The 19,489-nt window shown below is 32.6% G+C and overlaps 2 protein-coding genes across 2 annotated transcripts; both read right to left on the reverse strand.

The window, feature by feature from the left end:
- Positions 1–3,857: 3,857 nt before the first annotated feature.
- On the reverse strand, positions 3,858–7,480 carry LOC110706208. Its single transcript, XM_021884104.1, has 3 exons — positions 7,101–7,480; positions 6,487–6,872; positions 3,858–4,301 (listed from the first exon to the last, which is right to left on the reverse strand). The coding sequence occupies exons 1-3, from the start codon at positions 7,209–7,211 to the stop codon at positions 4,055–4,057; spliced, it is 744 nt and encodes a 247-aa protein (XP_021739796.1). The 5' UTR covers positions 7,212–7,480; the 3' UTR covers positions 3,858–4,054.
- Positions 7,481–10,838: 3,358 nt separating this feature from the next.
- LOC110706209 lies at positions 10,839–17,936 on the reverse strand. The gene is made up of 3 exons (XM_021884105.1): positions 16,846–17,936; positions 15,434–16,179; positions 10,839–11,448 (listed from the first exon to the last, which is right to left on the reverse strand). Exons 1-3 carry the CDS (start codon positions 17,317–17,319, stop codon positions 11,064–11,066), a joined length of 1,605 nt encoding a protein of 534 aa, XP_021739797.1. The 5' UTR covers positions 17,320–17,936; the 3' UTR covers positions 10,839–11,063.
- Between the last annotated feature and the right edge of the window lie 1,553 nt (positions 17,937–19,489).

Consider the following 19,489-nt stretch of genomic DNA (forward strand, 5'->3'; position numbering starts at 1 on the left):
GGCCCGTCACTCGAACCTAGGTGAAAGGTCAAGTCGATCTTTGATTTTCCTCCATCCCCTCCTGTCATCTCTCACGCACAAAGGGAAAAAAAATTGATTGATTTGAAACTCACGAAAACAATTCACATTCACAAATGATGTTTATGAAAAACAACGATTTAGAGAAAAAATTGGATCTCACAAGGCTCTTGATACCATGCTAAAATATATTGAATAATATTCATTGTAATTCTCATTCACCATAAACGGCCACATACAATTATATATAAGCTAGGAAACTTGGAGGGCAAGGCCAAATAACCTAAAGATATTCACAAAATATTCCCATAAAATATTCTAAGAATATTCACAATATTCATCTTTCCTAATATAAACCAATACTGTAGACACCTAAAAATGTCTCCCCAAAACCAAACCCGATGTTGAACAACCTTTCACCGCCATTATTGGTCGGGTTGAGTATTTAATCTTGGAGTGCTTAAATCCATATTTCCATTTCATAAAACAACCCAAATTCTAGCCCATTTTCCCAAACCACAACTTATTTTCCTCTTTTCGTGCCTTTAAACCCAAAATAATTCATTTCGTGTCCTTTAAAATCATTCATTTCGTGTCCTTTTTATAAAAACATTTATTCCAGTTTATTTTGGTCCATAACCTGGGTCCAATGATTGAATAGTTGGATGGGGCTTTAAAAGAGCTTTACAACGATATATTATAAGCCCAAATACGAGTTATAACGAATAAGTTATGGCCAAAATATTAAACTGAGCCCAAACCGAACATAAGCCCACCTTACCTACGACCCAATGATCATGTGGAGGGTCTAAATGATTTAACCCAATTCCTAAACCAGTTAGGATTAATTAGAAACTTCTATAAGTTTCTAAAAGATCTTAATTATCCTTTTTTAAAAGATAAGATTAAATAATTTGAAATTGAATAAAACTTTTCTTTTTGAAAATCCTATTTCTATCCGAATTGAAAGACGTTCAAAAATACACAGATATTAGTTTCTTGCCACATATTTTTTATCCAAATTTTATATGGTTGGATAGCACTTGAAATTATCTTTCCAATGATATATTATAATATCAATTCCGAGCTATAACGGAAAAGATATGAATAAAATGTCAAACTCTATCCAAAACTGACACCGTCTCACTATTTCGGCCATATCTTTTATTATATAAAATATTTTAATCTGATTCTAATTGGGTTAGAAATTAGTCTTCAAGATCTTTCCAACGATATCTTACTCATCTTATTCCGATTTCTGGATAAAAAGATATGATAAAAACAATAACCGTCAAAACTGCAGTCTATCGAGTTTTATTCCGATTTAATTCGGATCTTATCTTGTTTTTTCGACCCTTCTTTTTTTCTCTATAAATAGAGGTCATATCACCCCTTTTCCAATCATCAACAATCTTGATCATAAAATAATTCTCTTCTCCCTCTTTTGCCTAAATACTAGCCATCCTATTTTCTCAAAATACTTCCCCTAATTAAGCACTCCAAGGAGTCCATGTAATACCCAAAGTTCTATACTTAAACCAAGGCGTGAAAGGTATAATTGACTGAGGGTTTGAACTAAATCAACTCTAATTTTTATTTAATTTAATTGTTTCAATTTGATTTATATTTTACTTGAAGTTACTAACAGTTTATTCATGATGTAGCAATTTAAAGGAACATGCGGAATGTGAGTAATTAATTAATTTAATTACTCTTATTTTATTTTAATATTTCTAGTATCATGATTAGGTCATTTTATATTTTATTTGACTAACGCTATTATTGTTCAATTACTTCCAATATTAATTTTTATTTTATTATATTTTTTATGATCACCATATTAAAGGGAATATGTAATTGAAAATCACGCCTAATAAGATAATTTGGACAACCGGTTTAAGATCCTTTTTAATCTTGTTTTTAATTAAAGTGATCACAAATATTTTAGAATTATATGTTGCATTAATATTCAACCAATTTAGCTTAATAATAGATTGGAGCAAATTGAATTTTTGTTTGCATGCCTTTGAGATCGCATGAATCACTTTTCACTATAAGAATCGAGTAGAGGCCAATACGGGCGAATGTGACTCCATGACTCACTTCGTACCATCATCCCCGATCCTCCTTTCGTGGTTCCGAACCATATGGAGTTAGTAATCTCATGGATTATGAATGGGGTGTAACCTTCACGGGTCAATCGTTGTTGTCTTTCGTTGTCCCTTTATTCGTGGTTGCCTTTTATGATCCGTGAACAGTTTACAAGTTCCTTAAAAACTTGTTGGCGGCTCCCTACTTTCCTTGTCCCTAATCGTATATGTCAATTCCCACTTCCTAAGAGTGTCAAGCATATTCACAACATGCTTTAACGTAGGCGCACTTCAAACGACGCCTACAAATAATTAATATTATCTTTTGAATAAATGATAGTTAATATTATTATTGTCATGTTTTCTTAATCTTTACCCAGTATTTAATTTTAGCTTGAACTTAATTTTTAGTAATTGTTAATTATTAATACATAGTAATATATGTGGGGACTTTTTAAAAAAAAAAATACATTTGGTGACATGATAAATAACAATATTAAAATCTTAGTCAGATCACGAGGCAGCGACACTTGGCGTTTAAACTTTTCGCCAAGTGTCACGCCATGTAGAATAGATTTAAATAGACTATATAAGATAAAAAAAAAAGTTAGTTTATTTAGAGTTTTATTTTCGATAAAATACCAATATCAAATTGAATTATAATTTTATTAAAAAAATTATTAGATTATGATTTTAAAAAATTATCGTATAAATTTATTTTTTATATCATAAAATTTTTTTGGAGTAAAAGAAATGTTCAGAGCGTAAAACATACATTTATAATGCGTAGTATATACTAATCGGTTAAAATAATATACTTCACAATCTAATAAGAATTTTATTACTATATAGATCTGTCAATTAGAGTCGGATCATGAGTCATCTCGGATTGGGTCAGTTCAGGTTACGAGTCAAAAAAGTTCAACCCTTGCCTAAAGTTTTGGGTTCAGGGCAACCTACGAGTTTTGAACATTTATTTTAATTAATTTATTTTTTGCTAATTTTTTTTTAATGTATTAAATCGAACATTTCCACTAACATTATTATTAGTTATTACATGCCTACTAGATAGTTTATTTCATAACTCTTTTGAAAGAGAGATTGTTATATATATACCCAGGTGTGTGGTACACCCATGGATTTGTTCTCATTTTAGTGATTATTTTTATTTAATCATCAAATGAAAAGCAAAAACTAACTTTGCGTTAGTTGGGTGCACGGCATACCCATGTGTGTATAATATTTCATTCAATAGGTTATCGGTTATTGGGATTGTGTGAAAAAATAAAAATAAAAAAGGCACTCTAAAGTTTAAATTATTCCATATCATATAACTAATATATAAAGCTAAACTTTTAGCCAGGTCACGAGGCAACGATACTTGGCGTTCTAACTTTTCGCCAAGTGTCGCGCCACGTTGGGTAGATTAAATAAACTTCATAAGATAAAAATAGTCAAAGTGTCGCGCCACCTTGGATAGATTTAGATAGACTTTATAAGATAAAAACGTTAGTTAAAAATTCCATTTTCAATCAAATTAGGATAGAATTTTAGAATAAGATTCTTGATTAGAATTTTAATTTCGATAAAATACCAACATCATTTAGCGTTTTAACTTTTCGCCAAGTGTTGTACCACGTTGGATAAATATAGATAGACTTTGTAGCAAAAAAAAGTTAATTTAGAATTCTATTTTCAATCAAAATTGAATATAAAATAATTTTATCAAAAGTCTATAAACAACCCGGGTATCGCACGGGGCACAAAACTAGTAATAATTGAAAGTTGAGATTATTCAACCAAAGTTGTACACTTGTAATTATTACAACCTATTTTCCAATATTGCTAAGAAAAAACAAAGTAAGAATTTCCATTATTATCATCTAAAATTACAGAAATTGATATATAAATTGAAGAAAATAAAGAAAATTATACTTACAAAAACATTAACCAACTTTTAATAATGCCCCTTGACCTCTAATGGAGCTTTGAATATTTTCTCTAATTTGCTTTAATGTATGAAGGACTTCTTTGACATTTTCACTATTAACTTCTAATGGCCCTTTGGAAGAAGTGTTTAGTTCTACAACGGGGCTCATGGGAACCAATGCCAATGAATTATCAACGAAATGTTTATCTTGATTGCCGTCAATCTCATCATCATTGCTTTTCTCCAACGATAATTGCTTCAATCTGAGAGATTTGGAAATATAAAAGTAAAAAAATAAAATAAAAAAAAGTTGATGTTATGAAATGAAATGCATCAAACAACATTTTAGATGACTTCCTTGCATATATATAAATCACAATATATAATTAAAGATGATCGTGTGTTCATAATGTTAAACCCACAAATGATGTAGTATTTAGTGGAGAAAATCCAAGTTTATCAATATGATAAACAAAATTTGTTTATCAAATGGCAAAATTGTAAATAAATCAACAACTTTTTAGTAAATTTGGGTCCCACTATTGTTGATATATTTACGAAGATGCCATGATGATTGGGCATTTATGTTGTTTTATTTACCATTTTGCCATTTGATAAACAAATTTTGTTTATCAAATTGATTAACTGGGGCTTCCTCGTATTTAGGGAATAAATGAATAACTAATTACTCTTTGCTATGTCAAAATAAATGCCACAAATTGTTTTTCCAAACAAAAATAATAATTTTGTCCATAGTTTCTCACCAACATATAAGTAAAACTTTATGGAAATGGGTTTTCTAATCTAACTTCACATAGTTTGCTAGTAAGAGAAAGTTTGTAAATTTTTTAATGTGTACACGGATCACCCAAGAATTTATTATTCTCATTTTTATGATTGTTATTCATTTAATAATCAAATGAATAGCAAAACTAACTTTGGGTTAGTTTGGTGCACGGTAAACCCGATGTATATTAAAAATTTCACATTTTTTCTTTATACTTCGTAAATAAGAAGAGGATGATATTTACTAGCTAGTAAGCAAAAGTTTGTAAATTTATTGTATATTCTCAGTCTATCTTCAACATCATTATTTTTAATTTTTTTTTAATGAATTTCTAATTTCCATTCACATTTCCATCTTTTAATCCACAAACTTCATCTCCGTATGCCAAACTACCCATACAGTTTAGACTTAAATAAAATACAACAAATTATTCATTGTTATTCATGGGTGATTGGCAGGGTTAGAAATTGGGTTGTTTAGGTCATGTTTTGATTCGACTCGAGTTAACTTGATACGTCTTACTTTTGGTTGGATCCAGTTAAAATTCATGTGTGGTTTTGTAACTTTCATTATGTTTATTTAGGGTCAGTATACAATTAAATATTTTCACTTATTTTGACATGGTATCAGAGGCAGCGTGACAATAAAAGGTTAAAGGTTTAAATCTCATCCACCCCTTCTTTCAAATTGAATTTATTTCGCACTGGGTATAACTGTATAGGGGTCCTAAGCTGCATTCACATTTCAAGCCCAGTATGCTCTCATTTGAGGGGGTTTGAATGTGTGATGGTGTATATAAATCGGTTTTGGGTTTCAACTTTCAACCATCAGTTTAATTTTTGTTGATACGATCCTTTAACAAAGTTATTATTTAGATATGGTTTGGGTCAGGTTAGGGTTAAATTAAATTAGTTTTGGGTCAATTTGAGTTTGGACTTTTCATGCTGGGCCAAATTGGGTTTTGGTTTGATTTAGGGTAACTATACTTGGGTCGGGTCATTTGGGTTGGGAATTTCAGGTTAGATTTGTTTTGCCATGCCTAGTGATTTGGCAGGAGAGTTTGGGCAAATAATATCCCTGCTTGCATTGTCTTTGTTATTGTCGGATTCTACTTTTATTAATGAAATCTAGTTGTCCTCTTTCAAGGCAACAATTAATTTAACAAAGAAAAACGACAACATTAAGCAACCTATGTCTTTTACCCCTTTTAAATTAGCCTTAATCAACCTGACAAATCTATAAAAACAGAGAATGTAGAGTTTAAATCGTATACCAATGTCCAATGTTTAAATTAAATCATTATTCATATGTTTCTCACATGCACCAAAATTTGGCATTTTCTATACTTCACTCCAAAACACTCCCTCTACTTCATTAAAATTTCCTTTGGAGTACGGTATTTATTAGAATAAAATGTATTTAATTATCAATAATTATAAAAAAAAATTCAAAAAAATTTATTGAAATAGATTTATTGACGAAGTAACTATGTTTGATCTATGTATTAAGCACCAATGTCATCCGTGAAAGCTATAAAAATGGAGAAATTTATTTTGAAACAAATGGAGCAAAAACTATAAAATAAATCCGAGTAAATAATAAGGATTATTAATCAGCTAATATGAAATTATTATTAAAAAAAAATAAAAAATGCCACTCACCCGTGACAATTTTCGTCCATTTCTTGTCTCCCAATAGTGTGATCAATTTGGTTTCGCTCACATTTGATAACATCTTGGCGTTTTTGTTTCACACTAATATCAGATTCTGTATTTTCCTCAGCAATTTCACTACAAATCGAGCTCGATTTCGATCCTCGAAACACTGGAAGATGATTTTCTTGATGACTAAAGCTTGTAGAGGTGATTGATGACAAACACGAAATTTCAGAATTGTTTGATGAACCTAATCGCTTATATTCCCCTGAAATAACGTTGTTCTTAGGAATGTTCAAAGATTCAAGCTTCTTTATTAGGATATTCAGCTTCTTTTCTGCTTTTCTTCTATACTTTGTTTCAATCTTTAGCTGTTTCTCTAGCTCACTTAACTGAATCACAAATTGCAACAAACATTAGGAAAAACAAAGTGAATAAGTTTTATTAAATCAAAGAAAGGGCAGGAGGCTAAATTAACATCGACTTTTTATTTCACCTCAAATATCCGTGTCAGATTCTAATATCCCGGCATGGATATAGATAGACATTTCACCAAACTCATGAAAAAAGTAAATCATGGAATGTTTTAAAATAGCCGAGTCTAACAGTTGGACACATACCTTCGTAGCCAACAGATCAACATTTTGTTCAGCAGCTCTAGAAGCAGCTCTTTCAGCTTGTAATCTGCCTCTTAAGCATTCCACATTTACCAAAACAGTTTCTCCTTGCATCTTTATCACACTTTCTAGTTTCTAATCTACCAAATTGACCACATTTATACAATTTAATATATACTAGTAGTAAATAAATAGATAAAAGTTGAATGATCTTAATTAAGTTTGAACCTGCAAAAAATGGAGCGGATAATAAATGATTTATGTCTGACAATGTGAGTGGGGTAAAGTATACTTATGACTTAGCACTCTTAGGAGCTATTTTTGAGATTTACATATCAAGGCCTCAAGGGTTCAAATATTTTCCCACCTCCCTCAACCACCGACTTTCTTCAAGAATACTCCTATTCATTTCCCTTTAAACAATGGGACCATACATATAAAGAATTACTTATAATAATACAATCTTCTATAGTTATTTTCTAATTATATTGTTTTTTACTGTTTATTTCTCACTATTTTAAGCATGTTTTCATATTTATTTTGGTTTTTACAAGATTTTATTTTTAAAAAAATTTAGCATAATCTATATCTATATTATATACTAAAGTAATTATCGGATAGAACATATTGAACATTTCTCTCCAAAAAGTTACACTATATTTTAGGAAAAACTAGAAATAATAATCTCAACTTTCATCAATTTTGCTACAATAATCTCAACTTTGAATTATTCTGGAATAATCCGAAACTTTGGGGGTTCCTTTTTTTTCAATCCTAAAAACCGGTAACAAGTTGAATGGGTTAATTTTTTTTTTTAAAGTGACACATGTCACAACTGAACCGACTAAAACAATTTATAAAAAAAAATTATAAATAATAAAAAAAAAAAGGACCAAACCCCAAAATCCCAACCACCAGCCAACTCCCCCGAAAACCACCAGCCAACCCCAAATACCACCAGTTTAACCCTAAACGACGGCATAATTCCCCTCCTATTGTGCTGGTTTCCCCTTCCCCCTCCCCTTGCGCTAGTTTCTCCCTCCCCACTCGTCGTTTCTCCTTTTCCCCTAATCTCCTCCGCTCAAATTGCAGCTTAAATCCATCTCTCCCACTCCCGAAAACCCCCCAAAAACTCCTCCCCAGTGTCAAAAACCCTAGCCGCTTAGGGTTTTAAGGTGTTGGGGACGAACAATTGGGTGTTTTTGGCAGTGGGAAAGGGTTTTGTTTGTGGATTTGGGTTTCGGGGTGGTGGATTCGGGGGGAATGGGGGTGTTTTGGGGAGGGAGGAAGACGACGACGGTGGAGGTTGGTTTACACGGCTGGCCTAACGATAAAGGGGTTGTAAGCTAGCAGTGAGGTGGTGGTTAGGGTGGCCGGTCGAGGAAGGGGAGGTTGACTGGTGGTTGCTGATGTTTGGGTTTTTTTATGGACCAATCAGGGCTTGGCACATGTCAAGTGACCTGATATAATAGGTCATTGACTTTTGTTGACCAATTTGGGATTGGTAAAAAAGAATGCCCCCAAAGTTCAGATTATTCCAGAATAATTCAAAGTTTGGATTATTATAGCAAAACTTATGAAAGTTGGGATTATTAAATCTAATTTTCCCTATATTTTATAACTTTTAATTTATATAAGTCTCACTTACACAATCTTTTATCAAATTCAACACGACAACCAAAAATTCCGAACATATCAAAGTGTCGTTGTATTAAAAAACGAAAGAGTAATTATTACTCTCTCCATTTCGTAATTTTAGTCTTATTTTTAATCTTTTGACTATTACTCCTTCAGTTTTTAAATACTTGCTCCATTTCTCCATGCGCAGAGTTTTAGGAAAAATTGGAGAAAGTATTAAAATATGGAAGTAGTGGGGTAGGTGAAAGAATATAAAATTGTAATTAGTAAAATTAGAGCATCAACACTCGTGGTATAATTTTATACCACGGTGTAAAACTCATCAAAAACTTGCAATTTTTCACTACATTGGTGGTATAAAAGTATACCATTTGATGGTATATACCATCTCATGGTAAACATTTGCTTCGATCCCAGTGAAACATGAACCAACCAGGTCACGCCATGTGGCCTAGTTATATGTATCTTTTTTTTTTCAATTGCATTTTAAGAAAAGATTATTAAGTTCAAAATTATGAAAAAATTACCATTGTTCATAATTTTTCAAGATCTACACATAGACACCCATATTGATATAGTTTTATATATTTTTTCGAATTCGCTTTTACTATGTAAATTGCTTATTTTATTTAATAAACTTTACAAACATTAATTAGTATTTCCAATAATAAAATGAAATATAATTATAATTAAGTGTATTATTAATAAAAATAGGGGGGGAGAAAGTGTGGTGGAAAACTTTTTTTATACTATAGTTTTTGAGAAAGTATATTGTATTGTGGTATAGATTATGTGGAGGAGTGAGAAAGTGGTAGAGAGAGAGGGATGTTATAAATTTGTATACCACGAGTGATGATGGTCTTAGTGGAGAAAATTGGAGGAGAGGGAATATGAAATTAATAAAATAAGATTTATTGGGTCCGTTAGGTAAGAGAAATGAATTAAATATTATAAAAGCTTTTCAAATAAGGAAATGAAGCAAATATTTAAAAACGACCGAAAAAAGAAAAGTGGAGCAAGTATTTAAAAACGGAGGGAGTAAAAAATAGAGAGAATATCCTAAATTTCTCTTTATATATAAGAACAAATATTATCATATGAGATGTTTGATTTGTCTTGATGAACACATACTATTATTTTATGCTTACAATTTTTGCTAGTGTGAGACTAAGAATATATACGATAAAAAAATGTGTATATACGATAAAAAATGTGTATTGACTTGTGTAAATGAAACTAACACTAGGAAGTAAAATACTCTGTAGCACCATCCTTCTTGCCCAGTTGCCCCCACCGTCCCGGAATCATAAAAGTACAATAAAAAAATAAAAAAAAAAATAAAAAAAAATTAAAATTAAAATTAAAAAATTGGTGAAGTCACGACGAGACATAACGCAGAATAAATCAGTCCCGTGCTCATTTTGTTACTCCACCAAAGTCATGCTCACTTTATATTCACACAAATAAACACATCCTCTTCCCTGTTTTAGTCACGGGCTTGAGGCTTTTAAATTTTAATTCATACTCACATCCAGGGGTGCTTATGATGCGAGTCGAGTTCGAGTTTTGGATATCTCGACTCGACTCGTTAACATATCGAGTTGAGTTTAATCGAGTCAAGTTTTGACCGAGTCGAGCTTTGACCGAGTCGAGGTTTGACCAAGCTCGTGAGTTGTCTCGGCACTTTACTTAGTCAATGTAAAGATGGTTTGCCCTTGAGCCCATGAGCTTTGAGGTTATCTAAACTTACCAGCTAAACATATAATATTACGAGTACATAGTATTTTAAAATTGAAGTACTCAACTGATTTTAAGTTATATGAATAAAGATTAAAGACAATACTATTTATCTGTGACATTTTAGGGCCAAAAACAGCTGAAAACACATGGTGTAACATAAAAACTGTTAACTCGCAGATAGCTTCGGACCTTTAAATTTATATCTACTTATTACCGAGTACATACTTTCAAGAGAAGTTAAACTAACTTATTTGAGTAGTAGTAGTAAGTCAAAACATGTCAATTAATAATAAATAGAAGAAGAATTGCACATAGAAATTACCAAACTCTAATGCAGTATTGCCAATGATTTGCACTTCAAACTCATAAGAAAATAATTTATATGAAGTAGCAAATTTTCAAAGGAGTACAAAAGCAGACGTGGACAGGTGATGAGGCACAATCACATGTATGATCAATGAAAACTACATTCAAAGTGTACACTTATGAACACTGCAGTTCAAACAATTCGAAAGAGTAAAAAACTCCAATGCTTCCCCACAATGGCGAATTTGGGAATTACAATCTCAATTGATCTTAATAGCGGTGTTAGCGAATGTAGTCATCATAATAATTATCACTTATTACAGAAACAAACCTCTCCAGCCAAGGAAGCTGATGGAGATCTTTCATGGCATCAATGTAGGAATCTGTACAGGGTGGAGGTGGCAACTGACAAGAGCGATGATCACTCAAGCTGAAGCCACCAGCAAGGAATCTCTGAATGATAGCCAGTTGCGAACGCTCTTGATCAGAGTAAGCATCTAGGATCATGGGAAATGTATCAAATGAAGTCCATGCCCAATGGTCAGTGTCAGGGGTGGTAGGCCTAATAGAATCCTCGGAACGACCTTCATCCCAGAAAGCACATTGACATGTTTGTTGCCCTTCCCTATATTCAGCACCACAGGAATAACAAAACTCATGGCCACACCTACAGATCATCAAAACAAAATAAAAGGAAATCAGCTAAGTAGAATTTACAACAAACAATGTCAAAATATCTATTATTAACTACACTATGGATTATGTATTACTAATGCATATACTGTAAATGAAAGGAGCAAAGACTAGGGCTTGGATAAAGCAGATGCATCAGTGACGCAGTTCATATTGTGCAAAATGTTCTGATATGCTCATGTTTAGAATCAACCACTTTTCTTTTCAGATAGCATGGCCATTATGCTACAGCAGATTATAAGCAGGAGCAGCCCCATCAAGATGAAAACTGGTGTTTGGGTAGGGCAAATTGCTAATTTAAAAATCCATCACATTTTGGACATATCTGCAAAACTAATCACTTAATCACTCATTCTAAAGAAAATTAGTCCTGAAACAATATTCCAGTTCTACTCTATGACTTAATGCAATGTTAATTATACATGTGTTGTAAATTTGTAATGATTCCAACCCTCGTTACTAAGTTGGATCAAGATTGTCAAAATGCATTTGCTGCAGACTGCTAGAGGATAAATATTAGGCTGACAACTAGACACTGAATTTTATGTAGAACGAATCAAGAGAATGGAATATGCAGCCTTTAAAAGTTGACATAGCTAAAAGTTGACATTAATAAGGCCCAAGACAATATGGACTCGAGCTTCACTCCCCATCTCTACCTTGTAGATACCTAAAAGATTGTCATAAAGCTTTCATTACAAGCTACTACAGAATGGGTACTAGGTTGATGATACGACAGAGACACAGAATTTTAAGGATCATGAGAATGGAACAATGCAACCTTCATAAGTTAAATAAAGCCCAAGACCGCAAGGACTTGAGCTTCACCCTCAATCTCTTTCCTGTGATATACCTCGAAGACCATTAAACACCACTTATAGTGCTTTTCACAGACAGATGAGAAGGAAAGAAAGTATGAGCAGCAAAAGGGAATTCGAGAAAGTGATGTGTTGGGTGTTGATCGAGGAGTCAGTTCAGTTCACGAAATAATTTCCTTGAGTAATTTCATGATGCTATTTGGCAAGTTTGAAGTGGACATACTTTAAAAGCTCAACCCAAAAAGAGAAAGTTGACATAGTACAGGTATTATGGAAGATATCAATTTGTTAAATTAAGGCTCAACCCAAATGAAAAACTGTATATTTTCTTGAGAATGCCTAATACAGCCAATGACTATCTAACAAAATTATCTCCTAATGTGTACCAATTCCTTCTCCCACCAAAACTAAAAAATGATGCTAGATTTCTGTTTCCACTGAAAGTATAAAGAAAATAAACTGCCGCATTCAACACACAAGGCTATTTATGGTTTTATGCTGTTATTCTAATATTATAGACACCTACAAGGCCTTAATTATAAAAACAAGTTTTTCATCTAATACAGAGTATCTCTGACAAGCCTCTGAGCTTCAGCAAGCATAAGTGTATATATCAAAATTTCCTTACAAAGCACATGAAATAGTAGATGAAGATGTGCAAAGGAAAAAAGAAAGAGTGTTGAAGGAGCTTGAACAATCCAAATGGAATATTTCTTAACCCATTGAATGACAAAATTGTAAAAATCAAGGCTGAGAAGTTCTTAACATAGCTTCTGCTGAAGAAAAAATTAACTCTAACCTAAAATTTCTTATCGAAAGCAAAAGTTTCAAGCCCTCCTAAGAAAATAAAACAAAAAAAAAATAAAAAAAAAAAATCATATGCTAAAAGAAAATCATAGATATGGTGGCTGGTTCATAATTTCATTACAAAAGAGAACTACATGTGCTATTCATTTTGGTTCAGTAAGACACCAATAAAATGAAAAATTCGAGGACATCAAGATTAGTGAAGTGTTCTAGCAAAATAGAATGCTAGAAGAAAATCATAGAATTTATGGTTGGTTCATGATTTCAATAACAATGAGAACATGTTCTAATGATTTAGTTTCAGTAGCAAACTGATATAACAGAAAAATTCAAGGACGGCGAGATTAGTTGAGTGTTCTAGCAAAGGAACGAAATTCTTGATGGAAAAGGTACAGATATTGCGAGGTAAAATAGCAAAGGAGAATTGTAAAAATCGACTAAAGATGAAGTGCGTAGAACCCCAAAAAAAAAGGTAAAAGTACACATATTATGTTTTAAACATTTCAAGGATAGTACACATAATGCAAAAGTGTGGTTGTCACATTCTAGTAGGCTTAGCTACATGCTTATTTCATGGCTACTCATTTGGAGACTAAGGGCCTGGTTCTGATTGACTGAACTAAGGTGAACTGAACTTATTGGAACTGAGCTGAGCTGAATTGAATATTTTATGAGAGAAGAAAATTAAAAACTAAACTGAACTTAACTTATTAGAGCTGAGCTAAGCTGAACTGAAAATAATATGAAGAGAAAAGGCCCTAAGCATCAAAGACAGCTAATTTACAGTTATTTCTAACAAATTTTAAAGTGTCATGTGAAATTTATGATGCATTACAGCGAGAATTTGACTATTTAAGAGAACATAAAAATTTCTTAGATCTTTATTCATAAGATTGCTGCTCTAACGTTGTTCTTTTTATTTCAGTTGATGACCTCGAATCCTAGACTAATGGGTATCAGTGTTAATTTAGTGAACCTATTTTCTTTGTGAAGGAGTAGTTTCTTAGCCTTGAAATTTGTAGGACAAAGATTCATATCCATTTTTTCACTTCTCTTCATCTTTAATATTTAAACACTTCGGAAAAGCATCATTTAATGCTATGCATACTCTTTAAACCTCAAAGCTCAAAACGTTTCAAACATTCAATCCTAAAATGCATTATTATAAGATGATTTAAAATAAAAACCGTTCCACCTACTAGCTGACGACTTTGACTAACTATTGCCCAATGCTCCTTTTAACATTAGTATGTGTAATGAAAGATCTTCCAAGCAAGTCTCTGAAAACATCAATTTCAACGAGATCCTGATTCTATCTAGGAATCATTTGCATCTAATCCTGTTGTTTGATCCATTCCTTCTTTCCACCTCCCCCCCCCCCCCCCCACACACACACAATCCTATGCTCTTCTACTACGCTCTCATGCAATAACTCCATGCAATTCTACATGCTAAGTATTGAATGTCTAAAAATTAATCAACTCTAGGCATCTTACTTAATTGTATTCCACATAACTTAATACTTAGCAATACATTTCATCTTAAATAAATAGTTTTCCATTAACTTTCTTCACCCAAAATCAATCCACATAGGATCCTTATATTAACCTCTCTTTTTATTCCCCCCAACCCCCCCCCCCCAACTCTTCCTATTCTTGTAAGTTCAAAGCATCCAACACATCCCTAGAATAAAAGTTTCCTTTACCTAAATATATTCTTGGGTGACCCGAGTTCTTATACACTTCAAAGGACATATGGATATGATACACATTCAAAGAACATATGGATATGATACACATCCATCACAATCCTAGTACAAAAATTTCTCATTCCAGCCAAAAGTATCGTGAGTGACCCTTATTCTTGTATTTTTCAAAGGACATGTGAATATGATACACATCCATCACACCCCTAGTACAAAAGTTTCCTTTTTCCTCCAAAAGTATTGTTGGATGACCCCTCATAAAATACATATATTTTCCCTTACCTGAACCCCTAATTTCTTTAAAACTAATAACACCTTGTTTTTAGCATGCCTTGATTCTTTACAACAATGTAGAATCAATATCGCAAATAACAGTATGTAATACACTAATACACATAATCTTATCAGAGTAACAAACTCCAACCACATTCAATAACGTTTTTTGCATATCTTCAGTATCATCATCTCATAAGCAAATCGGACATATTCTATGTTTTCCGAAATACCAAATACAAATAGCCTTCAGTTAATAGGTAAACTTTGTACTGTCGACTAAAGCTAAAAATAAAAACAAACAAACTGCCGTATAGGATTTTGTAAAATTACATTCAAGATAGAGGAACGCTTACCAACAGGTCATGTGGTAACAACCTTGTGCCAGATCGATCATCCTCCTGCACTGTTGGCAATGCCTCCATCCCCTATCCTGTGCCAAACAGTGCAAAGAAAGATCCGACGAACCTCTCTCGTCCAGTGGAAGATCTTGATACTCCCCACAAGTTAATGAATTATGCGAGGGAACCCCACAATTCACACAGATAGATCTCTGACAAACTGGACAATCAATGCAACACCCATTGGATTCATCTGAGGAGCTTGCCTCACTAGGATCAAGCAGAGCCAAACAATTTTGATAGGGACAGTAAATTTTATCTGAACTAAGCACATTAAATTCTTCTATTGCTTTGTCTAAAACATCAAAGAAAATAACTGGAAGAAATAACTTGCATTCGGATTTCGAGAGTAAATAGTTGCATCTTATCTCAGGGCATCCAATGGGGACTTGACCAGCCTCTACTTTTTCATTAGCATGGGTCTTCAGGCATTGGGAACAAAATTTGTGTGAGCATCTTAAAGTGAGCATCATTGAAGATGGCTTATCATCGCAACATACCGAACAATTTTGAAGTGAACCATGACTAACCTCATGCAAGGTGAACAAACCAATTGCCACCTGAGCCAGTTGCAAAGGCCTCTCCACTTCAACACTTGGGACATGTTTCAAACTAAAAGCATCTAACTGGCCCACAAGTTCAAGTACCCTCTCCCTGAATGCTACTATGAGAGGAATATCAAGGCTCTCCTTAAGCATGATCTGTGCAACAAAACAACAAATCAACAGCTACACAGAGACAAATTTATGCACTAAACAATTACATGTAAGAAAAATTCTGCCAAATAAAAGTATACATGAATCATTAGCCTATGCAATCGAAAATATTTTAATTTTAGATAAAGCCAGTATACTTAAATTTTATTCTTCTTCACTTTTCATATCATAATTCATAACCAAAATCTAGATGTCCAACACACATATACACGAAGAGACAAGTTTTCGAGATGCAATGAGTGAATGAGAACAACACAGTTACTCTTAGATTACTATCAACCAACACAATTCGCTTTTAGTGAAATCCAACATCGGTGAAACTTCAATTGCTGGGGTCAACAAATAAAAATTACTTCTATGACCATTAAAACCAAAGGATAAACAAATTAGCTGAGTGAATGATTGAAGCAATCAGCACAGAACAAGCAACTAACTCAATCTTATTCAATGCAGAACACACAACAAACTTCTCTCATTTACAGTATAGTTTTCAACTAGCAGTTCATTTCTAAGATTCTATATGGCATGAAAATGTTCCTAAGACCAAAAAACTTCAGCAGCACAATTAAACCCGAACTCAGAAAAATTCGACAATATTAAAAACAATATGAATCCATAACATCACAAGATACAAATTGAACACAGAAATACCTGTCCATAGAGAGTCTTAGAATCAGTCGTAGCGAAAACACGTCTAATATTATTAATACTACTCTTAAAAACCTCTAGCAAACCATCCATCAAAGCCAAATAATCAGCAACTAAACCATCAACATAAAATTCAAGCCTTTTCTGAACAATTATATCAGAAAATCCTTTTGAACCTTGAATAACAACACCAATTCCAGTAAATCCAGAACTACAAGAATCACCAAACCCATCAATTGAAATACCCTTAAAACACATCTTTACTGTTAAATCATCACATTCATCTTCACTATCTTCTTCCTCCTTTAAACATTTATTTTTCCTATCTTCTTCACTCAAACATTCATCTTCACTACTTTCTTCACTCAAACATTCATCTTCACTATCTTCCCCGCAACAACTTCGAAATTCCTCTTCTTCTTCCCCCTCTACTGTAACTAAATTCAAATGTTCATCAGAAAACTCCTGATCTTCCATTGTTCTGAAAGAAAAATCCAGAAAAATTAAAAGGGTTGTAAATTTTGGAAGAATTAGGTTGCCATTTCAGAAAAAAAAAAAAAAAAAAAAATAGAAGGGGGTTTTACAAATCTGTGCAAAATTACTGTATCATTTTCACAAATTTATTAGACCCAGAAAAATTAGAAGGGGTTTCTTCAAATTATGGAGCCAATTTCCAAAATAAAATCAACCCAGACAGATTCAAAAAAAAAAAAAAAAAAAACTGAAATTTGATGTGAAAGTTGATGTCATAATCCACAGAAGTAGTGGATTATGAAAGCATCAAACACAAAGATCTGGCTTCAGAAGAGATGGAAGATCCTGCATAAAATTGTGATAATTAATCAGCCATTAATCTGGGAATTGAAAAGAAAAAAATGTGAAAAACAGTGAAGAATCTAATTCTCTGGCATTGACCAGTAAAGTGAAAGGAATTTTCAAAGGAAAGAGAAAGAGATAGAAATCATAGAATGGAGAGGATTAACCGATTAAGTTAGGCTAGATGCCAAGACATGAAGCTTCCATACCAAATTTGACAGGAATTGACGTAATGAGGAATCTAATTATCCTAATCTCTAAAAGCAAAGAGATAAATTTAATAAATAAACCATATTCCCTCAATAAATATATGGCAAAATTGCCTTAGAAATCATGGAGTATGGCTTAGGGGTGATAATGAGACTGAGCTATTCGTGAACTGTTCGAGCTCGATTCGGTCAAAACTTGATTTGACGAGGCTCGACTCGAGTTCGAGTTCGGCTCGAAACCTTAACGAGCCGAGCCGAGCAAGTCAAAGCTCGGCTCAAAAGCTCGTGAACAGGCTCGATTAAATTTAAACGTAGTGTATTTTGGAAAAATATAAACTTTTTGTTTTTAGTTAAATTTAAGTATGAATATTTAAAATCTGAATAAAATCTACTGTAAAAATCAAACTATAAACCAAATCTAATTATATGTATTTGTTTATTTCGGCCCAAAAATAAAAGCCCAGCCTCACATACCTTAGGTCTTTCATATATAAACTAAAAAAAAAAAAACCTAACTCCTTAACATGGAAGCTCTTTACTCTCTCCTCTAATTCTCTATTTATCTACTTGCATCAGTAAAAACATTACATCTCCATCTCAATACCAACACACCACCGCTCCACCGACATCCTCATCGTCACCACTAGACCAGACGCTCAGTCACTACACCACGTCATCGTCGCATATATCAATCTCCTTAGCTTGTATGTAAAAGTAAATTGTAATCAATTATTAGGGTATTGTAAAAGTTAATCGGAATTTGTGTGTATGTAATATGGTTTGATAAATTGAATTTATGAGTAGTAATTAATAACATTGGAGTCTACAACATTTTTATTTGATTAAATGGTTTTGGAAAAAAAATCGGCTTTAACTGGCTGTATGGAGTCACGAGCTCGAGCCGAGCTTCGAACCCGCGTATGGAGTCACGAGCTCGAACCGAGCCTAGATTTCTAAAGCTCGTCGAGCTTCGAGCTCGAGCCGAGCCTGATATGAGACAAACGAGCTCAAGCCGAGCCTACCACTATTCGGGCTCGGCTCGAAGGTCCTAGTATGGCTAATAGTACTCTATTTTGCTCATCTTATTTTGAAATAATTAATTCATATGAAAATTTGTTAGAAAAAACTTTTTAAAACACCATTTTGCAAAAATAAATAAATAAATAAATAAAACTAAAATTCTTTTTAAAGCTTTTTGGTTAAAAAAAAGTCACCACATTCATTTTTTTTTCCTTGAGAGAATACCTATATTATCAATCACTCTCTAATTAACTTAATTAGATTCTAATTTTTTTTTCTTATTTCTTCTAATTAACCTCTAACCCACCAAATTATTTAAAAACTAGTTTTCCTAAAAAAAAAAAATAAATAAATAAAAACCTAGTTTTGTCCTAAAATGATTGATAAAATTTTTGGATAAACTTTTTGACTTTTGATAATGTAGGATATTTAGACATATGATATTCCATCGCTTATTTATAAATCAAAAGGTTTTGTATACATCCGATGTACAGTAAATATAAATATACATCAAGATAACTTTAATTGAATTTAGAGTAACTTTTAGACCTTTTTAGGTAACTTTTATCAATATAGCATAGTACTTTTATTTATATCGGGGT

The sequence above is a fragment of the Chenopodium quinoa genome, unplaced genomic scaffold, assembly GCF_001683475.1.
Source record: "Chenopodium quinoa cultivar QQ74 unplaced genomic scaffold, ASM168347v1, whole genome shotgun sequence".
Lineage (NCBI taxonomy): Eukaryota > Viridiplantae > Streptophyta > Magnoliopsida > Caryophyllales > Amaranthaceae > Chenopodium > Chenopodium quinoa.

Coding starts and splice junctions, on each gene's coding strand:
- LOC110706209 (XM_021884105.1), bottom strand. CDS start 17,319: ATGGAAGATCAGGAGTTTTCTGATGAACATTTGAATTTAGTTACAGTA. Junction 16,180..16,845: donor CTAAGACTCTCTATGGACAG/GTATTTCTGTGT, acceptor TTTGTTGCACAG/ATCATGCTTAAGGAGAGCCT. Junction 11,449..15,433: donor TGTTACCACATGACCTGTTG/GTAAGCGTTCCT, acceptor GATGATCTGTAG/GTGTGGCCATGAGTTTTGTT.
- LOC110706208 (XM_021884104.1), bottom strand. CDS start 7,211: ATGCAAGGAGAAACTGTTTTGGTAAATGTGGAATGCTTAAGAGGCAGA. Junction 6,873..7,100: donor TTGATCTGTTGGCTACGAAG/GTATGTGTCCAA, acceptor TTTGTGATTCAG/TTAAGTGAGCTAGAGAAACA. Junction 4,302..6,486: donor ATGGACGAAAATTGTCACGG/GTGAGTGGCATT, acceptor CAAATCTCTCAG/ATTGAAGCAATTATCGTTGG.